Source organism: Garra rufa, chromosome 12 (genome assembly GCF_049309525.1).
Source record: "Garra rufa chromosome 12, GarRuf1.0, whole genome shotgun sequence".
Taxonomy (NCBI): domain Eukaryota; kingdom Metazoa; phylum Chordata; class Actinopteri; order Cypriniformes; family Cyprinidae; genus Garra; species Garra rufa.
The window spans coordinates 43,889,307-43,914,754 of NC_133372.1; the positions used below are offsets into that span (position 1 = coordinate 43,889,307).

Here is a 25,448-nt window from a genome sequence, read left to right on the forward strand (position 1 = left end):
AACACATTAATGTCGATAAACAGAAACAGACATCCGGGATTATGTCGCAAATGTTTGAACCCTTAAACCACACTTAAAATGTCTAAAAGTGATGGTTTAAATTAAAAATATTAAACTAAATAACATTTATTCAAAACAAAATCCCACAGTTTTCAAGCAAAAAAAGTAACAAATAGAGGTTTCAAATGCTAAAACATGATACTAATAAAAAATGTCTGTTTAGTGGATCATGCTGATAGTTAATGCAGAATTATTGTTTACAAAAAACAAAACTATGAATTATTTAAAATCAGTTTGGTTAATTAAAATAAAGCTGAAATATTGTTATTTTAGTATTATTTATATACTATTATAGTATTTAATAATATTTAGAATTAGTTTTTTTATATATTCCATCTTATATAATTGTAGTTTTATTCATTTTGGTAAATAATATTTTTGTTTGTTAAATATATTAATATAGATGTCTATTATATAAACACACACACACACACACACACACACACACACACACACACACACACACACACACACACACACACACACACATATATATATATAATTACAAAACACATAATTAAATTAATAGTTATATTAAAATGAATTTTCATTTAGTTTTTATATTTCAGTTATTATTTTTTAAATATTTCTATTTACCTTTATTTTTGTCTTTTTTTATTTTGGTTTTTACGTTTCAGTTATTTGTGTTTTTGAGTGTTTTTTTTATTTTTATATTTCTATTTACCTTTAATTTATTTTTATTTCAGTGTTCTTTAGTACTTTTAGTTCTTATTTTACTCCAACATATCATTCAACATATTTTATTTCAGTAGGCTGACAGCAACATTTCTGATTTCCATTTAAGTTTTGGTTTAAATATTTCATATTTATATTTTTTATATTTTATTTTAGCTTTATTTCAGTTGTTTCAAAAACATTTTTGAATAGTTTTATTTTAGTTAACAATAGCAAAACAGGAGAATGCCATTTAATTTAAATTTTTATTATAATTTCCATTTTAGTTTTGATTTAAATATTTTATACTTATATATTTTTCATTTTATTTTAGCTTTATTTCAGTTGACAACAACATTTTGTAATAGTTTTCATTTGAGTTAAAAATTACAAAACAGGAGGATACCTCTTAATTTAAATTTGTATTATAATTTCCATTATAGTTTTGGTTTAAATATTTTAGATTTATATATTTTTCATTTTATTTTAGCTTTATTTCAGTTGACAAAAACATTTTTGAATAGATTTCATTTGAGTTAAAAATAACAAAACAGGAGGATCCCACTTAATTTAAATTTGTATTATAATTTCCATTTAAGTTTTGGTTTAAATGTTTTATATTTATATTTTTTATTTAGCTTTGTTTCAGTTATCAATTTTTTTTTTGAATAGTTTTAATTTTAGTTGACAATAACAAAACTGGAGGATGCCACTTAATTTAAATATTTGTATTATAATTTCCATTTAAGTTTTGGTGAAATTGTTTTATTTTGATATATTTTATATTTTATTTTAGCTTTATTTCAGTTGACAAAAACATTTTTGAATAGTTTTCATTTGAGTTAAAAATAACAAAACAGGAGGATCCCACTTAATTTAAATTTGTATTATAATTTCCATTTAAGTTTTGGTTTAAATGTTTTATATTTATATTTTTTATTTAGCTTTGTTTCAGTTATCAAATTTTTTTTGAATAGTTTTAATTTTAGTTGAAAATAACAAAACTGGAGGATGCCACTTAATTTAAATATTTGTATTATAATTTCCATTTAAGTTTTGGTTTAAATATTTTAGATTTATATATTTTTCATTTTATTTTAGCTTTATTTCAGTTGACAAAAACATTTTTGAATAGATTTCATTTGAGTTAAAAATAACAAAACAGGAGGATCCCACTTAATTTAAATTTGTATTATAATTTCCATTTAAGTTTTGGTTTAAATGTTTTATATTTATATTTTTTATTTAGCTTTGTTTCAGTTATCAATTTTTTTTTAATAGTTTTAATTTTAGTTGACAATAACAGGAGAAGGCAACTTAATTTATCTATTGCAATGACATTCAGTCATTTTTACATGTGATTTAAATGTGCAAACACTTTCTGGGGCTGGCGTATATCTGTATCGTCTCTTACATGGAGAGAATCGGAGCAACGTTATCCAGAGAAGCGATGAGAATCCCACTCTCACAGATACACGCGGTCAGGAGCAACGCCCAGGTGGGCTCCCCGTTTGCCTTTCCATGTCCAAACACCTGCAACACACACACATGCCCATGAACAGCTAAATGCAAGGTCAATGCTTGCAGCTCTTGGCTAGAACAAGCCTCAATGTGAATCTGACCTTATGCTGAAAGTCAAAGACTAAACACTGATCACATGCGTGCACACTCACCCTGAGGAACGGCACGATGCCGTCTCGTGCGATGGCCTGTAGGAGACGCGGAGCACCTGTCAAGCTCTGAAGTCCTGCACCGCAGGTGGAGAAGAAGGAACCGATGACGATGACCCAGGGCGACGGCCACGCCAGTGTCCCGATCACCAGATTACCCCTGACCGCCTCACCAAACCTAAAAACACGAACATAAACACAAAAAATTATCCTACCATTTAATAGTTTGGTGTACAATAGACAATGGACAATGTTACAACAGATTTATATTTCAAATAAATGCTGTTCTTTTGAACTTATCGTAAGGGATTAAAATATCAAGCAGCACAACTGTTTTCAATATTGATGATAAACAGAAATGTTTCTTAAACAGCAAATCAGCATATTAGAATGATTTCTGAAGAATCACGCGACACTGGAGTAATGATGCTGAAAACTCAGCTTTGATCACAGTCATAAATTACATTTTAACACATATCCACATTGAAAAAAGTTATGTTAAATTGTAAAAATATTTCATAATATTACTGTTTTTACTGTATTTTTGATGCCTTGGTGAGCAAAAGAGACTCTTACCAACCTCATACATTTAAATACTATTGTATTTTCTCAAGCAAATGTTTAAAGCACATAAAGTGAATAACATACTTATCTCTCAGTACCGATCCCTCGATGCAGGAACCAAACAGTAACACGCTGGACATGTCTGAATAATTCAGTTAAAGAACATTATTTTTTGATAGACATTATGCTCTTTTACAAAGTCTTTAAATAGTTTTGGTGGTGCACTAGAACTCGGTGGTTCAAAAAACGCATTATTTTTCACAGAATTTACATTATTACAATAGCTTTCTCCCCAGGCTTGCACAAATGGCTTGATTAGTTCCGGGTTTGATAAAGGCACGCCTTACGAAAAATGAAATGTGTTGTGATTGGTTAGCATTCCCACTGTGTTGCAATGGGCTAACAACTTAGGCGGCATTTCAGTCCTGCCATGCCTCTTTCCAAAGCAGCAAGTTCTCTGTACTACTGCAAAAGCTAGATTAAAGTGATTCTTACATATTAAATATGGATATTTGTCTCGCAAAAACACATTGGATCGTTAAAGGAGGATTTACTGAATTTTCGTAGACAAAATCATTTGAATGAACGCGTTATGACATCCTAGCATGCGAAAAACAAACGCTGTAGTCCAAAGGAGCCGTTTGTTGTAGTTCTTGCAAAGGGATTTTTAAAAAACTAAATATCTCCCTTTGGAGTGGACTTTGAGATTTGTCACTTTGTAGATGTTTTTTCATGCCCAAACATACACATCACACACTGGCTAAAATTCAAAAAGTGAAAAAGCATAATAGGACCCCTTTAACTTATTAGCAGGTTTGAGACTATTCCATGGATTTATTACCAGGCTTACTGTATATTAAAATTGAGAAGACTCATTTTAATGAATAATGTGGGCAGTTCACAGCATACACAGGATTCATTACTGTAATAATTCTGTAAATAAACATTTTGATAGAGATTTTTTGCAAACTGACTCTAATGAATCATTAAAATGAGTCATTTGATATTTGATCGCTAATATCATCTCCTGTTTTGCTGGAGGGTGTTATATCAGGCCATGTCCACCAGGTGGAGCGCTGTGTGTTTACACATGAGAGGATACAGATGATGGAGGTGGTGGTGATGGCCAGGATGGTGCCGATGGGAATGGACTTCTGGGCGTCCCGCAAATCACCAGATCGGTTTGATCCAGCCATGATACCTGTTCAAAACAACATAGACTATGGAATGGATACAATGTTTGCTGGTTATTTCACAGCTTTGATGACTTCACTTGAATTCTAAATGTGGAATATTCAGACTTTTAAACACTCTTACAAAGAAAAGTGCTTTATTTGAATCTATAGCTCCATTTTAACATTCATAGAACCTTTCCGATGCAAAAAAGGTTCTTTAGATTTAAAGATTTAAAATATTCTTTATATTAAAAAAAAAAGGTTCTTGAGAAAAATGGTTATTTTATGGCATTGCTGTGAAAAGCCCCCTATTTTAAGAGTGCAGAATATTCTTATGCATTCTGATCCACGAGGTTAATTTTCATAATCATAAATGATGGATGAGATCAGGGCTGTCAGGTCTGACTTTACCTGTCACGGAGGGGAAGTAGATGCCCACCAGCATGGTGAAGAAAGAGGTGATGTCGGCAAGCACGTAGCGGTTGGTGTTGGTCGGGATGGAATCTGGTTCAACCGAGGAGGATAATCCAACCTTCTCAATAAACGCACCCTTATCCATATAATTCCCAAAGAGATTCTCTGGAGGAGAAACAGGGAAAATTAGTTAATGCAGGGGCTTGTTCAGATAACTGACCCGGAATATGAGCAACAATAATGATGATAAAACTGAATATTTTAGGTACACTAGTGTTCAAAAGATTGGGGTCAGTAAGATTTTTAATGTTTATGCTCTTCGAGCCATATGCCAAAATATTTTTTTTTCTCAGCCAAAATCTATTTTAAATATGCTGAATATAAGTTGTAAACAGTGGTGCTCAATCAAATATATTTTTTAAACTAATGAAATTATTGAAAATATATTTACTATCAAGCTTCAAAAGCTACTAAAATATATTTCAAATTGTATTTCAGTTGCAAGAAAATACATTTTCAGTTTTTACATCCTAAATTTAGTCTTTATTCATTATTTTTTTTTTTTTAAGTTGTATGTTCACATGTGTTAGAGGCAACAAAAAGATTTTCTTCAAATGTGAAATATATGGAAGGAAATATATATTTTGAAATGTAATAATTGTAATTTTTTTTTTGTAAATGTATTTAAAATATAACAAAATACAAGAATGACCAAAATACTTTGGTAGAAAATAAATTTACAGAAATATATTTATAGATTTTTAGCAAATTTATGGCCATTTTTTGAAAATTCTGAAATATGTTTAAAAACATATACATATATAATATATACATATGGTTGCATTTCCATTTAATAAAAACTAATATTGTGAAATATTTGTACAATTTCAAATAACTATTTTCTATATGAAAATACTTTATAAATGCGATCAAAGCAAAATTTTCTTCAGAAATCACTCTAAAATGCTGATTTGCTGCTTAAGAAACACTTCTTATTGTTTATGTGGAAAACAGTTGTGTTGCTTTTTTTTAAGTGAAAACCATTGTTACATTGTTCTCCAGAGTCTTTGATGAACAGAATGTTCCAAAGAACAGCATTTATTTGAAAAATATATGTATTTTGCAACATTGTAAATGTCACTTTTAGTTTATTTGCCAAGCATTATTGCTGAATAAAAAGTGTTTATTTATTTCTTCCTTTCCAAAAAACATCTTACTGACCCCAAACACATAATTAGCACTATATGTCATTTTGCAGCTGTATTTACCACGCAGGGCGCCACTCATAATTCCAGGGATTCCCTGTATTTCCGTGACATTGTTGTTGGTGAAATAGGTGTCGCAGGTGGCGTTCAGGAACTCAGAGTCGCAGAAGAGCCGCCAAAGTTGGGTGGTGACCGTGGCGTTTTCTCTCTCGATGACCTTGGCACAAACATCAAAGCCTTTCCAAATCAGAGTCCGGTTTCCCAGCACGCACACTCTGTGGAAATCATTTCAAACTCAATCATTTCTAAACAACAACAAAAAATGACAGCTTTAATTAGATATATGCCATATATGCAGTGCTTAATTTGTAAATGAATAATTGCCAGATCCAAAACAGCAGTTAAAAGGCACTGTGACCAACACTAACAATACAACTTCCGTTTTCCCGGAACATTCAATGATATATATATATATATATATATAATTTATTTATTTTTTGCTGCATTGTTGCATTTAATAAAAACTAATATTGTGAAATATTCTTACAATTTCAAATAACTACTTTCTGTATGAACATATTTTATAAATGTAATTTATTAATGCGATCAAACCAATTTTTTTTCAGAAATCATTCTAAAATGCTGATTTGCTGCTTAAGAAACACTTCTTATTGTTTATGTTGAAAACAGTTTTGTTGCTTAATATTTAAGTGAAAACCATTGATACATTGTTTTCAAGAGTCTTTGATGAACAGAATGTTCCAAAGAACAGCATTTATTTGAAAAAAAAAAAAAAATTTTTTTTGCAACATTGTAAATTTCACTTTTAGTGACATTTACAATGTCAATGACGTCACTAAACTACCTGTAGCTATAAGAACATAATTTACAAGTTTCTGCATGAACCTAACTACAGTCAGGGCACAGGTTTTCAAACCCTGGGTCAAAAATAGGTTGCAGAAGATGGAAAATGTAGCCTTATCATAAAAATAAAATGCAGTCATAGTTTATATATAAAAGGTATAAATATGTGAAATATATCTGACTTAAATAATTAACAAATTTAAAACAGATGTGAGGCGAACAAGTTCACGGAAAGAAAAAGGAGAACCGAGATGAAAGAACGTACATCCTGTTTGTTTGCTTTATTTTACAAAAGCACAAATGTTTTTGTGTGTGCAAAAATAAAAGTAAACACTTTGCGTTAGTAGAATTTTCTCTACTCTTATCTGAATCACAAAAAATATTTGAAAATATATATTTTAAATGAAAAAGTATTTGTTTTAGCTATTCGATCGCGCCAGGCCTAGTTTATCATTTCAATACATTGCGAATATTAAAACATTTGGATTTGTTCAATGCCTCTGGTACTTTCAGTTTCGCTTTGTTTCGCTTTGTTTTGTTTCATTATAGGTCTAGTGTTTATAATGTCTACACATTATAATGTTTTAATTGATTTGAAAAATTTTCTGATATTTTTACACTCTCTTTAAACATTCTGCATGTTAGTCACACTTTAATGTTTCAGATCATCAAACAAATTTAAATATTAATCAAAGATAACACAAGTAAACACAACATGCAGGTTTTAATTAAAGAGGTTTATGTATGAAGGGAAAAAAAAGCCAAATCCACATGGCCCTTTGTCAAAACGTGCCCCCCTCCCCCCCACAAGAATGCAGAGACAACTCATCCAAGAGGTCACAAAAGACCCCACAACAACATCGAAAGAACTGCAGGCCTCTGTTGCCTCAGTTAAGGTCAGTGTTCATGACTCCACCATAAGAAAGAGACTGGGCAAAAAAGGCCTACATGGCAGAGTTCCAAGACGAAAACCGCTGCTGAGCAAAAAGAACATAAAGGCTCATCTCAGTTTTACCAAAACACATCTTGATGATCCCCAAGACTTTTGGGAAAATACTCTGTGGATTGAAGAGACAAAAGTTGAACTTTGAACCATTGGAAGATGTGTGTCCCATTACATCTGGTGTAAAAGTAACACAGCAGTTCAGAAAAAGAACATCATACCAAAAATGTCTGGCCATCTGTTTGTGAAGCTGAAGCGAAAATAATGATCTAAAATAAACCAGCAAATCCACCTCTTAACGGCTGAAGAAAAACAAAATGAAGACTTTGGAGTGGCCTAGTCCAAGTCCTGACCTGAATCCTATTGAGATGGCATGACCTTAAAAAGGTGGTTCATGCTCGAAAACCCTCCAGTGTGACTGAATTACAACAATTCTGCCAAGATGAGTGGGCCAAAATTCCTGCACAGCGCTGTAACAGACTCATTGCAAGTTATCGCAAATGCTTGATTGCAGTTGTTGCTGCTAAAGTTGGCCCAACCAGTTGTTAAGTATTAAAACTTTTTCACACAGGGCCACGTGGGTTTGGATTTTGTTTTCCCTTCATAATAAAAACTTCAATCAAAAATGGCATGTTGTGTTTACTTGTGTTATCTTTGATTAATATTTAAATTTGTTTGATGATCTGAAACATTAAAGTGTGACAAACATGCAAAAAAAAAAATAAAAATAAAAAATCCGGAAGGGGGCCAACACTTTTTCACACCATTGTATGTTTTGCAGCGGTGCACGTTTGAAGAGAGTGGTTAAGGACTAAGCACCAATCAATGAGAGCAATTTTGAGCTTAAAAAAGCTGATTGGTAAAAAATATGTTGAGGACCAATATAAAACCTCCAAATATATCTACATAAACCAGCGCTTGCTCTATCTCGTATGCACGCATGCACTGTCACGATTTAATGCACTTGTTAATCAAAATTCTAATTAAGCACTGCATATATGTGATTGTTGAGGTACATACGGGAAGACCGGAGGCTCAAAGGCGGTTTTGATCACTCCAGCATAGACGGCGAGGATCGAGCAGATGACGCAGGCGAGGAAGAGGAGCGCCAACTTGTTCACGTACTTCACTCCTACAAACACCACAATGGCCATGAAGCTGAGCACAAGCGTGCCGTAAACACGCATGTTGTTCAGCATTGCGGACTCGGCCTCCGCTCCCTCCACACCCTCCATCTTAAAAATGGCTGCTTGTGGTACGATGTACACCTGAAAGAGGAGGGGAAAAATAAGGTGGAAAGAGGAAAAATGAATTGAACGGATAAAAGCAAAGCAAAAAAGAACAAAATAATAGTGTGATAAAATAACTTTCCTGGCACTTAATATTGCATGTTTAGCGATGCCGTTGACCCTGCTGTCCTCATTATTTCACTTTTTGCTTGTTAAACTGCCTCTCTAAGAATAAATTACTCATATTATTTGTGTGCATTTAAAAAAATCTCTTGCACAGCCAACAAATGAACTTCCATGTACTTTTAGATACAAACGTCTGATGCCGTATGTCTCCTGCCATTATAAATATAATAAAATATAAATATATACTAGTATATGCTATATACCTGTGCTTTTCCTACCAAAAGTAGTTCATATTTTGTCTGACATCAATCTGTCAAACAAACTAGCTGGTTGCCTTATTTTACAGTCTAAAGTTTATAGCAGAAACTGAGCAGTTAAATATAATACAGAAGCAAAAATGGGTAGGGTTAAAGGTCTAAATGTCAGAAAAAGCAAACAAACCTCATCAAACAAACAAGGTAGGTCTAAAAAGAAGCGTAAACCTGCAAAAGAGCCAAAGAATATCAAACAGACAAAGGGGGAGAAAATAACGAGAGATGAGTGAGATTCACAATGACATAGGCGGTAAAGCAGACTAGCGTGAGTTCGCTTCTACGAGCGCTAATTGAACTAGTCAAGCGTGGAATTAATACTGCAAATGGCTCACCATTAGTCTTTATTAGTGGCCTGACCTAAATTATATTCAACGCCATAAACTTTTGGGTGCATATGCTCCGTTTCACCGCTTTAAGCACAATATATTGCATCGTTCATTAAACTGTTTCATATTTTTCCTCTTATAAGACAGATAAACGTGAGAAATTATTGGAAAACTTATGCAGTATATCAAGATCATGTCTGTGTTATAATTCAGCCCAAAGAATAAAGATATATATATTATTATATTCCGCTTTAGAAAAAAGCATCTCATCTAAATAATCTATAAATAAATATATAAGTTTATATACACCTTACAGAAGCTGCAAAATGTTAATTATTTTACCAAAATAAGAAGGTTTATACAAAATGCATGTTATTTTTTTACTGACCTGAATGAGATATTTCACGTAAAAGATGTTTGCATAGTCCACAAGAGAAAATAATAGATGAATTTATAAAAATTACCCCATTTAAAAGTTTAGATACATTTGATTCTTAATATTGTATTTTTTATATTGTGAATGATCCACAGCTGTGTTTTTTTGTTTAGTGACAGTTGTTCATGAGTCCCTCGTTTGTCCTGAACAGTTAAACTGCCTGCTGTTCTTCAGAAAAATCCTTCAGGTCCTACAAATTCTTTGGTTTTTCAACATTATTTGTGTATTTGAACTCTTTTTAACAATGCCTGTATGGTTTTGAGATCCATGTTTTCACACTGAGGACAACTGAGGGACTCATATGCAACTATTACAGAAGGTTCAAACGCTCACTCATGCTCCAGAAGGAAAAACCATGCATTAAGAGCCGGGGGTGAAAACTTTTGAACAGAGTGAAGATGTGTACATTTTTCTATTTTTACCTAAAAATCATATTTCTTTCATTTAGTACTGCCCTTCAGAAGCTACAGAAGATATTTACATGTTTCCCAGAAGGCAAAATAAGTTAAATTTACCCTGATCTTCAAATTCAAAAAGTGTTCACCCCCATCTCTTAATGCATCGTTTCCTTCTGGAGCATCAGTTAGTGTTTGAACCTTCTGTAATAGTTGCATATGAGTCCCTCAGTTGTCCTCAGTGTGAAAAGATGGATCTCAAAATCATACAGTCATTGTTGGAAAGGGTTCGAATACAGAGAAATGTTGAAAAACCACAGAATTTGTGGGACCTGAAGGATTTTTTTGAAGAACAGCAGGCAGTTTAACTATTCAGAACAAACAAGGGACTCATGAACAACTATCACTAAATAAAAAAACACAGCTGTGGTTCATTCAGGTAACAAGAATCAAGTGTATGTAAACTTTTGAATAGGTTCATTTTTATAAATTCAACTATTATTTTCTCTTCTGGACTATATGTAAATGTCTTTCATGTGAAATATCTTATTCAGGTCAGTACTTGCATTTTGTATGATCTCTCTTATTTTGGTAAAATAATTGTGCATGTAAACTTTGGACTTCAACTGTATATATTTAAATATTTAAATTTTGTAGGTCATATAAACCATATAGTAGATTTAAAACAATTATTTATATAATATATATATATATATATATATATATATATATATATATATATATATATATAACTCATTATTTAAATATAAATAAATTCAAATGTATATATTTAAAAAAAGTGTAAATACTTTTTTGTTAAAAATTTTAAATTAAATTTTTCTATTATTAGTTTAAAAAAAATTAACTGGTGGTGTTCCCTTAGGATTCAGTGCTCTTCACAGACTGCGTGATCTGCATGTAAGAAGCAAATAAGTGTTGCTGAAACACACACATACACATCTGATCAGCTAGTCGCTATGGTGACCTGTTCATTTTTATAATATCTGCTGGGTTACACAATACGGCTTTAATCTCAAAGCGCCGGCTCACTTTAAATAGACGTCTTAGTGTCCTTCTCAACCGTAGGCTGGATAAAGCTCTCGCTCAAATCAGCATGCAGTGGACCGCCGATCTCTGAGAGCGGTGAAGATTTTGCACAGACAATGGGCACTAAGCCTATGTTCCCCCGGAAGAAAGAATTAACCCAGAAGTCAGACAGACTCGAGCCCCCGACCAGCAATACTGAAGAAGATACATGAGCAGCCGAGAACACGTGTCTTAAAACACGAGACGAGCGAGGCTCCGAGGACACTCTAGTGCTCATCAGCGGCGCAATTAAACGCAGACTCTGCATAATTACTTAATTACTCGCTCGAAGAGGAGGGGAGGAAAGCAGGATGAGAGAGAAAATAAAAGAGTGATGAACTACAAGACATGAAAAACTTTTTAAAAACACATCTAGATGCATGATTTCAGTTTTGAGACGTTGATTCCAAATACATATTTCGTTTTCTTTCTCTCATGAGGCACAAAAGGAGACCAGTAATATGAGCATAATAGTGACCAGTGCCATAAGTAGTCCATACAACTTATGCTTTATATTAAAATGTCTTCTGAACCCATGCAATAGGTTTGTGTGAGAAACAGATTCAATTTTAGGTTCAAGGTTCAAGATCAAACCAGAAATGTGTTTTTAAAGAATTGTCAGTTTTGGTTCCCACTGATTGCATAGTTTTTTGTCCATACAATGAAAGTCAGTGAGAAACTGTTTGGTTACCAACATTCTTCAAAACAGAAAGAAAGTAATACAGGTTTGGAACAACATGAGGCTGAAATTATCACATAATTTTCAAATAATGGCAACTATACCTAATATAACTAATATCATATTAAATATTATTTAGAAAAAAATGAAGCCATATCATAAATAATAAATATCAGCAATATCATAAAATAATAAAGAATTAAAATATAAATATGATATTGCTAAATATTAATGTATTTCAATACTTAAAATATGCTTGCAAAATTTTATAAAAAATGTTCTAAAGTTTAAAAACAAAAACAAAACATTATTAGCTATTCTAAAGCAAAATCATGATCTTTCTAAGTACTGCATGTACTGTAATGCACCAGGTTTCAATATGCAGAAGCATGAATGAGATTTGACAGCTATGCTGTAGGGCAAGTTGTATGGACTTTATGGATTTTATGATGCTTCATTTATTCAGTTTGCTTCAGTACGCTTCCAATGCATGGTGAACATTCAAAGTCGTTCTTTCATATGGTTTATACAGAGTAAGTGGCAGAGTTTGCTTTTTGGAGTAAACTATTCCTGTTCTCTAAAATATTCGGTCAAATTGGAGACATGACATAATAATGCATTAAAAATTAGCCTGAAAGACCAAAACTCTTGACACAGTGAGCAGAGCAGCAGCAAATCACTGCCAAAACTCCATACCTACAGGCCATTTTGCATGTTTACATACTTTATTCTTAAACTGTTAAACTTAAGTTCAAAACATGAACTGAGCAAGGCAGAAATTTGCTGCATTTTACAGCAATAACATATTGTACGATATTCTAAATCTAAAAAAATACTATAAAAACAATTAGATGTAGATGAACACCTACACAGGTGTCGGTCTTACAGTTTCATTATCATCTATACAAAAGGAGAAACGTAATATTTTTGTACTGTAATGATCAGTCGACATATATGGCAATGAATTCTGAATTTAAACAATATATATTACAAAAGAAAACAATGTGTAATGCTACCTGTTGTTAGTGTTTGATGAGTGACAAAATGTGTTTGTTAGGTGACAACCTTCCACCCGACTTGATTTGAGACATGTGCAAAGTGTTTTGGTAGTTTCAGTGCATTTTGAATGAGAATTTACGTCTGAAAGTTGGTTGTGTGAAGAGAAAAAGTGACTTACATACTGCGACTAAATCAGACACACAAAAAACACACAGGTTATACATCTCACCAGCAGGATCTCGATGCAGCCCAGGATGTACATGGCTCCAGCGAAGGTGGTGCCCAAGTAGAAGCAGATGCCTACAGCTCCACCGAACTCAGGGCCCAGCGAACGAGAGATCATGTAATAGGATCCTCCAGCTGTTAAACAAACAGAAAACCCATTCAGGAAATCTGAGGAATTTACTATTTAATCTGAGGAAGTGACGATCTGCAGGGATATTACTGAAGCATTCTGATGTTGACAGCTCAGAAAAACAGCACAATAAAACCCACAATTACAACTTCCTGTTTCTTGGGAAATATTAAGCATGCTTATAGAGAGGCTTTTAGCACTATAGAGATAATAGCAGCTTATTGCTGATGAACAACGGACGGGGAACCGAACCCGGCAATTTCGGCTCACCTCTGCTCTCCTCCAATCAGGAGATGAGATCGAGGCGGTCATTAGGACAGGACACGCTCAGCCAATTATGAATACATAAATACAGCTTTGAGGATATTGCTGTCTGCTCATTGCTTAGAGTTATTGTTGCTACGGTGACCGCTTCCTGTTGCCAAGACGACCCACATGCACATGTTCAGCTCTAGCAGGGGCTCGCTTACCTGGCACTACGCCGTTCGTGGCAATGGCACTCATGGAGATGGCAGTGAGCATTGTCTAGAAGAAAACACACCAAAGGAGAGAAAAGATGAGTGGTTGAATAAATACATTTTAAATGCATTAGAATTAATAATAATGCCAGGATGATACATCAGTAATACAACTACCAACACAAATTTGATTCAGATTTTCGAGATTGTGCACAAAATTATGACAAGAATTTGTTTTGTCCTTAAAAGTAAAAACAAACAAACATTGATTCATGAGCAATTGATTCCAATGAATAGGTTCTTTTAAGTGAATCATTAGGAAAGACTTACAGAATCACTGTATCAACTACTCTGATCAATTCAGCGAATCAAGCTCTGATTCACCTGGATGGTTGGATAGATGGACGAATAGACAGACAGACAGACAGACAGACAGACAGACAGACAGATAGATGAACATGAACATGTTCTTTTAAACCAATCATTCAAAAAGACTCACAGAAGTTAGAAATTTGAATCAGTCTGATTAATCCAAGTGAATCAGATGTTGATTCATTGAATCAATTAGAGTAGTTCAACATCTGATTCACTTGTATGGATGGATTGACGCTACAGATAGTTAGATAGATTTGTTCTCAAAAGTAAAAAAAACAAACACTCTGATTCATGAGCAAATGATTCCCATGAACAGGTTCTTTTGAATGAATCATTCAAAAAGAATCACAGAAGTTACAAGTTTGAATCAGTCTGATTAATCCAAGTGAATCAGATGTTGATTCACTGATTCAATCAGAGTAGTTCAACATCTGATTCGGATGGACGGATGGACGGATGGATGGATGGATGGATGGATGTGTTCCCAAAAGTAAAAAAACAAACACTCTGATACATGAGCAAATGATTCACATGAACAGGTTCTTTTAAATGAATCATTCAAAAAGAATCACAGGGGCTAAAAGTTTGAATCATTCTGATTAATCCATATGAATCAGATGTTGATTCACTGATTCAATCAGAGTAGTTCCACATCTGATTCACTTGGATGAATGGATGGATGGATGGACGAATAGAAAGACAAACATATACAGGTCCTTCTCAAAAAATTAGCATATTGTGATAAAGTTCATTATTTTCTGTAATGTACTGATAAACATTAGACCTTCATATATTTTAGATTCATTACACACAACTGAAGTAGTTCAAGCCTTTTATTGTTTTAATATTGATGATTTTGGCATACAGCTCATGAAAACCCAAAATTCCTATCTCAAAAAATTAGCATATTTCATCCGACCAATAAAAGAAAAGTGTTTTTAATACAAAAAAGTCAACCTTCAAATAATTATGTTCAGTTATGCACTCAATACTAGGTTGGGAATCCTTTTGCAGAAATGACTGCTTCAATGCGGCGTGGCATGGAGGCAATCAGCCTGTGGCACTGCTGAGGTGTTATGGAGGCCCAGGATGCTTCGATAGCGGCCTTAAGCTCATCCAGAGTGTTGGGTCTTGCGTCTCTCAACTTTCTCTTCACAATATCCCACAGATTCTCTATGGGGTTCAGGTCAGGAGAGTTGGCAGGCCAATTGAGCACAGTAATACCATGGTCAGTAAACCATTTACCAGTGGTTTTGGCACTGTGAGCAGGTGCCAGGTCGTGCTGAAAAATGAAATCTTCATCTCCATAAAGCTTTTCAGCAGATGGAAGCATGAAGTGCTCCAAAATCTCCTGATAGCTAGCTGCATTGACCCTGCCCTTGATAAAACACAGTGGACCAACACCAGCAGCTGACATGGCACCCCAGACCATCACTGACTGTGGGTACTTGACACTGGACTTCAGGCATTTTGGCATTTCCCTCTCCCCAGTCTTCCTCCAGACTCTGGCACCTTGATTTCCAAATGACATGCGAAATTTGCTTTCATCCGAAAAAAGTACTTTGGACCACTGAGCAACAGTCCAGTGCTGCTTCTCTGTAGCCCAGGTCAGGCGCTTCTGCCGCTGTTTCTGGTTCAAAAGTGGCTTGACCTGGGGAATGCGGCACCTGTAGCCCATTTCCTGCACACGCCTGTACACGGTGGCTCTGGATGTTTCTACTCCAGACTCAGTCCACTGCTTCCGCAGGTCCCCCAAGGTCTGGAATCAGTCCTTCTCCACAATCTTCCTCAGGGTCCGGTCACCTCTTCTCGTTGTGCAGCGTTTTCTGCCACACTTTTTCCTTCCCACAGACTTCCCACTGAGGTGCCTTGATACAGCACTCTGAGAACAGCCTATTCGTTCAGAAATTTCTTTCTGTGTCTTACCCTCTTGCTTGAGGGTGTCAATAATGGCCTTCTGGACAGCAGTCTTACCCATGATTGCGGTTTTGAGTAATGAACCAGGCTGGGAGTTTTTAAAAGCCTCAGGAATCTTTTGCAGGTGTTTAGAGTTAATTAGTTGATTCAGATGATTAGGTTAATAGCTCGTTTAGAGCAGCGGTTCCCAATTCCAGTCCTCGCGCCCCACCGCTCTGCACATTTTGCATGTCTCTCTTAGTTAACACACCTGATTCAGATAACCAGCTCATTAGAAGTGAGGTCCGTGCAGGAACTGCGATCCGATTGACATGGTCCCTGCACAGTGTTCATTGCTCCCTGCTCCCTAAGCGGGGCAATCTGTTTACTATACTTCGAAACATTCATTCACATATTTGCGCTACGCCACCGCATGTAGCGTCTTCACACAGATGAAACTTACTAGAGAAGTGTGACATAAGTGCATCTGTAAATAAATGCATTTTAAATTTACGTCTCGCACGCTTTAATGACCTTCAAATGGAACACATACGCTCGCTTCGAACTAATGAATAAAGGCGGAATATCCTGTGATGTCCACTTCGAAGGGCAGTAACGTTGGAATAGAACAAACGTCGGAAGCGATGCATGAAACACACAAAATGTGCAGAGCGGTGGGTCGCGAGGACTGGAATTGGGAACCGCTGGTTTAGAGAACCTTTTCATGATATGCTAATTTTTTGAGATAGGAATTTTGGGTTTTCATGAGCTGTATGCCAAAATCATCAATATTAAAACAATAAAAGGCTTGAACTACTTCAGTTGTGTGTAATGAATCTATAAAATATATGAAAGTCTAATGTTTATCAGTACATTACAGAAAATAATGAACTTAATCACAATATGCTAATTTTTTGAGAAGGACCTGTAGATAGATAGACTCACAGAAGTTAAAAGTTTGAATCAGTCTTATTATTCCAAGTAAATCAGATGTGGATTCACCGAATCATTCAGAGTAGTTCAACATCTGATTCACTTGGATAGATGGATGGACGCTATACAGACAGACAGACAGACAGACAGACAGACAGACAGACAGACAGACAGACAGATAGATAGATAGATAGATCTTTGAAACAGCAAAGCAGTAGACTGTGAATGCAGGAAGGTGTTTAGTGTTGATCTATAGTTGTGTCAGATTGCCTTGATTAAAGCAATTTAGCAGAACTGAAGTACCAGAATAAATCTGTTCTTATTTGAAACCTCTTCTGTCTTCTTAAAGGACGAGACGTCTCCTTATAGCACCACACTGAGCCAAGGCAATTGTAAAATGTCCTGGAGATTAAAGCCATCTTTAAATCAGCACTGAACTGTCTCCAGAAATGCAAATGTATCTATTTTGGAGGAAAGGGAACGAGCTGATGCTGTCAGACTGACGCTTCTTTAGAAAGTGTCACGCAACAAACAGACAGAAGCAAATGAGTGTTTATAGAAAAAGAGAGTGAAAGAGAGAGAGAGAGACATTACTTTATGTTACTAGGTGGGAGAATCATTTTCAGACGAATCTGCTTTTTGTGTTCCTCATTATTTGCCTAAAGACACTCTTAAAATTGTGTTAAAATCACTATAATGCACCAGACATCTCGTGGCTGAAAATGTGAAAATGTGTGAACCCATACATCACTTTCAGAGAGACGTGACAGACGCATACACACAAACACAAAACTGTGCAAACCAAAATCATTTCCAATCCACCGTGTGAATTATTTCTTCTACACAACACGTTTAAATGAAGAGCAAATAAAGACTAAGAAAAACAACACAGTAATCTTAAGAGAAACATCTATGACAAAGTTAATGCTTAAATGAAAGCCCAGAAAGATAGAATAAAGTCCATGAACTATAAAAGAAAAACCTTTGAGCAATACATTCAAGTGTGTTAGTTCATTAGCTTTGAATCAGTGTATAATCAGCCGTTTTCTCTCTTAGACAGTTTGATAAGACACTAATTGACACTAAGTGTTCTATCTTGACTATAACTGAGACTCATGTGAGATCTGGTCCATTTCCACCCACACAAACACACACACAAGGCCAATGGCAATTCAGAAACACTCTTCATATCATCGCAGAACTCCATATGCTAATCACATGCTGGCTGCAGCCTCTGATTGGACGATACAGGGCACCGGCTGCTTAAACTAATTTCTCCAGCCAATCGCACCATCTGCCTTCAGCGGAGAGAGCCAATAAAATGAAACAGATACTATGACAACCAACCCAAAGATCGTGAATGAATAAATGGCCCATTTTCTGACAGATTACATATTGCGTAGTTGACATTTATGAAGGGATTCATGACACAGAGTTATCGTTTTATTCTGCAGTATTATTTGTATTCATGCTAATGAACATCTTGAACAAGTGTTCAGGAAGCAAGAAAAAAACAAACGTGTGTAAATCACCCAACTCAGTTAAATGCAGTAAGTTATATGTTTCACCATCAATCTTGTTTTTGTTTTATAAATGAGGCCACTTACCTTTAAAAATAAATAATATCTAATAAAGTTAGTCTTAGACTTCAGGATCAATGGATTTGCTAAATATACTGTACACATTGATTTTAAATATCTAAATGTTTGAGGTGCATATACACTACTGTTGTACTGTAATTTTTACTGTAATTTCTAATTAATATTTTTGTGAAAAGCATAATACATTACTTATAAAAATAAATATCTAATAAAATGAACACTTAATGCAAATAAACAATTTCACCATCAATGGATTTCAAGTTGTACTTAAATGTGTGGGGTGCACATAGACTTCTGTTAAAAAAAAACAAGATTTTTTTGAATGTTTATGTTCATCAAGGCTGCATTTATGTGATTAAAAATACAGTAAATACAGTAAAAATGTGAAATATTATTACAATTTCAAATAACAGTTTTTATGTAAATATTTTGTAATATATAATTTATTCCTCTCATGCAAAGCTGAATTTTCATCATCATTACTCCAGTCTATAGTGTCACATGATCCTTCAAAAATCATTCTAATATGCTGATTTGCTGCTCTAGAAACATTTTTGATTATTGTCAATTTTGAAAACAGTTGTGCTAACTAATATTTTTGTGAAAAGCATAATACATTACTCATAAAAATAAATATCTATAAATAAATATCGGTAACACTTTACAATAAGGTTAATTAATTAAACATTAGTTAATGTACTAACTAACATGAATTAACCATGAGCAATACATTTGTTACTGTATTTACTAATCTTCATTAACGGTAGTTAATGAAAATACAGTTGTTCATTGTTTGTTCATGTTAGTTCACACTGCATTAACTAATGTTAACAAGATTTTAATAATGTATTAGTAAATGTTAAAATTAACATGAACAAAGTTTAATAAATGCTGTATAAGTGCAGTTCATTATTAATTCATGTTAACTAATGTTTTTAACTAATGTTAACTAATGAACCTTATTGTAAAGTGTTACCTAAATATCTAATAAAATTAACACTTCATGCAAAAATATACAAAAATAATAAAAAATATGAAATATTATTACAATTTCAAATAACAGTTTTTATGTGAATGTTTTTGTAAAATATAATTTATTCCTCTGACGCAATGCTAAATTTTCAGAATCATTACTTCTTCAGAAATCATTTTAATTATTAATAATATTAATAATATAATATTTTTGTGAAAACCGTAATATGTTTTGATTTTCAGGATGAATAGAAAGTTTAAAAGAACATTATTTTTTTATAATTAAATGCATTTAAGCTCAATAAAAGCAATAATTTCTTTAAAAGAAAAAATAAATCTTACAGATTCCAAACTTTTGAACAGTACACACAATAAATTATTATTTATCAGGGAGTATCTTAATTCAAAGTATGTGTCTCCTCCAGGGTTGGGGTCAATTCCGGAATGAATTCAACAATTCCAATTCAAAGAAGGAAATGGAACTGGAATTGGAATTCAACAACAATTAGAGGAAACAGAGTTGGAATTGAATTGGAATTACAGGAAGTGGAATTCAATTCAGGGAAATTCCACTGAATTCCGTTTATTGCTGTTTCTGAGCATTTATTTGTGATTGCATTTAGAGACATACATTTGAACTTTATTTATGATGCTTTACAAATACCATGTATTAAATAGAGTTGATCAAATGCAAGTAAATAAAAATGAGAACTGTACATTATGAATTAATAATTGAATGACAGTGGTGATAAGTTTCTGGATGTACTATACATTCAATTTATGATTACCACATAATATATGTCTCAACTCACAAAAAAATGAGTCATGTTCATTCATTTATTTCATTCACTTTTTATTGCATCGAATTATCATCATTTCCTGAAATTTGGCATGTGAAATGATCACGCTTAACATACTAAACATACAGTACTTTGTATTTCTTTTATATGTTTGTCGTTTATGTGATTTACAATATTCAATGTACTATAAACTATCAAGCAAATCGAGTCAAATTATTTCATTTAGCAACTCAAGTGGAATTTAGTGGAATTTATTTGAATTCAATTCTGTTTCCTGACATTCCAATTCAATTCCAATTCCATTTCCTGTCAGCTGCATGCAATTCCAATTCCAATTCCATTCCAGGAAGTGAATTGGAATTTACCATTCATTCTCAATTCAATTCATGAATGGCCCCAACCCTGGCCTCCTCACTGTTACTCAGCAACAGAGCCGGCGATATTTGGCCCCTAGAGAGGATGAATTTACATAATCAAATGACACATCAGAAAATTAATTTAATACGGTTGTGCTCAAAAAAAAGGAGGGAAAAGGGCATCTTCCTGGAAATGGAAGCTCATAATGGCCGTAAGTGTATTCATAATCAACATTTCTCTTGTTTTGGCTGCCATCTTGGAGCTTGAGCGATGTATTCTGGGATTGCCTTGTCTGCCTTAGAATTCGTCCAATTCTCGTTAGGTTTTGGACCGGAGCCACTGTCTCAGTGTTAAGTGTTAATTTGATTACATCTACATCACTGAATACACAACAGTCAATTCATATTCATGTATTAATGCATTCCCATGAATAATTTGATCATTTCACGAGCGTCACGGTCCATAAATAACCAAAGCACTGTCTGTCATCCGCCTGTCAATATTTCTGTGCCTGCCGACTATTTGAAAGAGGATCAATGCTGTTGTTTGTGTCCTTTAATGATTCATTTCTGCATTTCTAACGGCTTCAGTCTGTCTTAAAGAGGCGAGCGTCTCCATCTCTGTGATGTATGAAAGAATCAGCGTTCTCTCCTCCTCTCCATCTGTTGCCATGAGAGACCGAACGCGATGAAAAGCCAGCGACGGGCGCCTGGCAATGAGCTGGTAATTTCAGATGACATCGATAGCGTCTCGCTACTTCTAATTATGATGCATATATGCACTCATTCAGAAAGCGAGGCGGATGTTGAGGTGTCGCTCGCGCCACCCTGGACCGTTGTCGAATCTGCTGACGGTGTGGTCAGGCGGATAAATCACACGTGCCATTTTCAAAGGCGTTTGCTTGGATAGGCTAGAAGTCATTGAGATGCACCAGGCAAACTTCATCTGTAGCTTCATCTAGTTGTTTTTTTATGCACATCTGCAGAAAACGTCTCTGAGGCCGTTTTAACCTCAATTTGAAGGATTCTGTAAAGCCTTCATTATCTCTGAGAGTCTCTGATGGCTGTGGCTTTTCACATAATGTGCTTGGGTTTTAAATAAGGAAACCTCAGGGTTTAATGTATGCATTAAATTAAGGTTGCTGTCACTTCTGCCTGTTGCCTTTTTTATGATTTTCAACATGTTTGGGTGAATCTCACTAAACCTGTTAAGAACAGTGCAACCCAAGTGTTATTAACTAAAGTTTTTTAAATTGACATAAAGCTGAAATTGAATAAAATATAAATATTAGATAAAAAAAAACATAATAAACAAAAAAACTGAACTTTTTTTGAAATATTAATCTTACTAAACTGAAATCAAAATTAAACCTACACTCTTAAAAATAAAGGTGCTTCACAATGCCATAGATGAACCTTTTTTGTCTAAGTGGTTCCATACAGAACCTTTAACATCTGAAAAACCTTTCTGTTTCACAAAAGGTTCTTTGTGGCAAAAGAATGTTCCTCAGATAAAAAGGTAAGAAAGAGATGGTTCTTTAAAGAACCTTTGACTAAATGGTTCTTTGTGAAATCAAAAATGGTCTTCTATGGCATCGCTTGAAGAACCTTTTAAAGCACCTTTATTTTTAAAAGTGTATTTAGAATAAAAAAAATTAAGAAAAATGACAAAGCACATAAAAAAGTAAAAAAGTAATAAGTAAAAAAAAAAAAATACAAATAAAAGCCAATTCATGCTATTTAAAAAAAAATAATTACTATATTATTGCTGTTTTGCATATTTTTGCAAATTTTAAAACCATGTTTTGAATTGTGACATTTACATGAAAACCCATTTTCATCTCATTACTGTTTCAATTACTGTAAAACTGTTAAAATAGTAGTGATCATAGGATTACAATTTTGCTAGTATTTGTTTAATTTATGCTTATTTAAAAACATTTTTATGGTAATCTAATAAGAGCCCTGAGAATGGAAATAATAAAAACCTTCAAAAGCAAAATATCTGGACACATTGGGAGATAACATGCTTAACTGTAATATAAATAATGCAATGCAGTGCGATTAAATTCTTAATGCTCCTAAAAATATCTGATCAAATTTTTGTTTTAGCTACCTTCATATTCTGTGTCCTTCAAACATGTGCTCCAAACAAACTCGAGGCTATAAAATCCATCAAAACAAGGCTAAAAATGTCACTAGAGCAAATGGAGAGACACCAGACAAGAAAGACGGCCTAAAATGGATACTGGGTGACATTCTACAGGCTGTGGAATCTAAAAAAGTTAAAACTATCAAAATAAAAAAACAAGAAAATACTTCTTCCAACATTGTGAAATGAACATATTCTACTCAGATTTACACACATTTAGTTAGCCCATGATCATAAATATAGTTTCCATCAGCTTAACTGCTGTCAGCTTATTTAACATATTTAAAAAACGCTACGCATGTCAAAGCACACAGTGTGTACTCAGATAAAACAGCATGCTGACCTATAAAAAACAGCAGCTTTTCTATGTTTAGCGATCATCTGTAGCCAGAAAACATATAGACAAGGTGCTTTTAGCTTCAGTGTTTTTCTGAAAGCATCTGGATGGATTTTAAATGGATGCATCGTGTTGTTGTTGAGATCTCTGTTTGGCTGCATCTGTAGTGGATTGAACTACAGCACACCGGAGTGACACAAGAGCTTTTTAACAAACGGCGGGAGTGAATTTCCTGATGGATCTTGAAGCCGCTGCTTTCTTTATAGGGACAAAAGCGAGTGCACACTCAAGAGATACTTTACACGTCTTATGGGTCAAAGAGAAAAAATAAGAGGCAACAGCTGTGTTTGTTTTAATGGACACTGTGGAGTACGTACTGTACGCTGCTTATCATTTTATTAAAATAGCATGTTCAACATGATGCATTATATAATAATAAATGCTGTAAAAACAGCAGTATGACTCACATTGTTGATTGTTGAATGCAGACAATGGTGCTCAGTTATCATTTTTGAAATAAAAACAGATATTGTTTTTTAATATGATTAAATGGATCACCAATGGATACTCTGCAGTGAATGGGTGCCACCAGAATGAGAGTCCAAACAGCTGATAAAAACATCGCAATAATCCACAAGTAATTCACACCACTCCAGTCCACCAATGAACATCTTGAGAAGTGAAAAGCTGTGTGTTTGTAGGAAACAAATCCATCATTAAGATATTTCTAACTTCAAGCTGTCACTTCATTGTGTCATCCATAATAACACTTCCTCCAGTGAAAAAGTCCAATCCCTGTTTTCATCTCGTATCAAAATCCACCCACATATTTGTTTAGAACTGGTTTTTGGACTATTTTGGCATGTAAACAGTGCTTGATATGTCCACATGTCTCTACTGATTCAGATTAGATGACCTTTTCACTGGAGAAAGCAATATTATGGATAGAGGAATCAGCAGTTTGGAGTTAATCATTTTAATGATGGATTTGTTTCTTACAAACACAAAGCTTTTGGCTTTACAAGATGTTAATTGTTAAACTGGAGTGGTGTGGATTATTGTAATATCTGTATCTCATTCTGATGGCACCCATTCCCTGCAAAGGAATCCATTGGTGAACAAATTATGTAATGCAAAATTTCTCTTAACTCATCCACATCTCGGATGGCCTGAGGGTGAGTACATTTTCAGCATTTGTTTTTTACATTTTTGGGTGAACTGTTCCTTTAAGAACTGCAGGTGATTTAACGTAGATGTGCATTTGAATGCGTCTCACACTACCAGAGTAGTATTGTAGTATGCTATTCTGAACTCAACCAGAGCATGCTTATGTGAGCAAGAGTGAAGGAGAGATGAAGAAATTGAAAATAGAAAATTCCTGAGCTCATGTTAAAAATAGCACTTCCACGGGCGCTGGAGAATCTAGGTTGCGCACACAAACATACAAATCACACTAATGAGCATGTATGCTGAAGTGCATGCTTGCTCGGTGAAACGTACACATGTGCAGCAGGAGGACTGCACACCAGTGAAACACATGCATGTTAATCAGCGCGTCTTTGAGGATATAATGGCATGCAAATGTGGGACATGCAAATTCAATATCATTGGAAATTAGAGGCTTGTGTGCATGTGGCAGAGTCATTTTTCACTGTATATCTGCGATGATTCATAAAGGCTAAAAAAATTCAGGTATAATAGGGTGATAATTAAAACCGTTAAGAACAATGCAACTAAGAATAAAAAGCTAATTTAAAATAATAAAGAAAAAATGAATTGCTGCAATATTATATAACAATTATTATAAATGAAGCCTAATTTTAAGACCATTAAGATGTTTCTAATTGTGGCTTTTTTTCTTGAAAATAAAACCCATTTTCACATCAAGCTCATATTGCATGTTGTATGTCTAACCGTGGAGCAGCACATGAGCACGATGATGAAGGCCTCGATGACGCCGCCGATGCCCACCATCCAGGTCATCCTGAGAAACAGAATCACGCCCAGGATGTTCTGCAGGCAGGGCAGGTAGACGCCCATCAGCGTTCCCATC

General features: G+C 34.3%; 1 protein-coding gene across 1 annotated transcript in view; it reads right to left on the minus strand.

The window, feature by feature from the left end:
• slc12a5a (solute carrier family 12 member 5a) overlaps positions 1–25,448 on the minus strand; it is a 35,350-nt gene extending 9,902 nt beyond the window's left edge. The window contains exons 1-10 of the mRNA XM_073852610.1: positions 25,310–25,448; positions 13,986–14,040; positions 13,390–13,520; positions 8,591–8,838; positions 5,827–6,038; positions 4,556–4,723; positions 4,072–4,170; positions 3,054–3,111; positions 2,409–2,583; positions 2,150–2,268 (exon numbers count right to left, since the gene is read on the minus strand). Of these exons, the coding sequence (XP_073708711.1) occupies positions 2,150–2,268; positions 2,409–2,583; positions 3,054–3,111; positions 4,072–4,170; positions 4,556–4,723; positions 5,827–6,038; positions 8,591–8,838; positions 13,390–13,520; positions 13,986–14,040; positions 25,310–25,447 (1,403 nt within the window). The 5' untranslated portion in view covers position 25,448. The remainder of the gene's footprint in view (positions 1–2,149; positions 2,269–2,408; positions 2,584–3,053; positions 3,112–4,071; positions 4,171–4,555; positions 4,724–5,826; positions 6,039–8,590; positions 8,839–13,389; positions 13,521–13,985; positions 14,041–25,309) is intronic.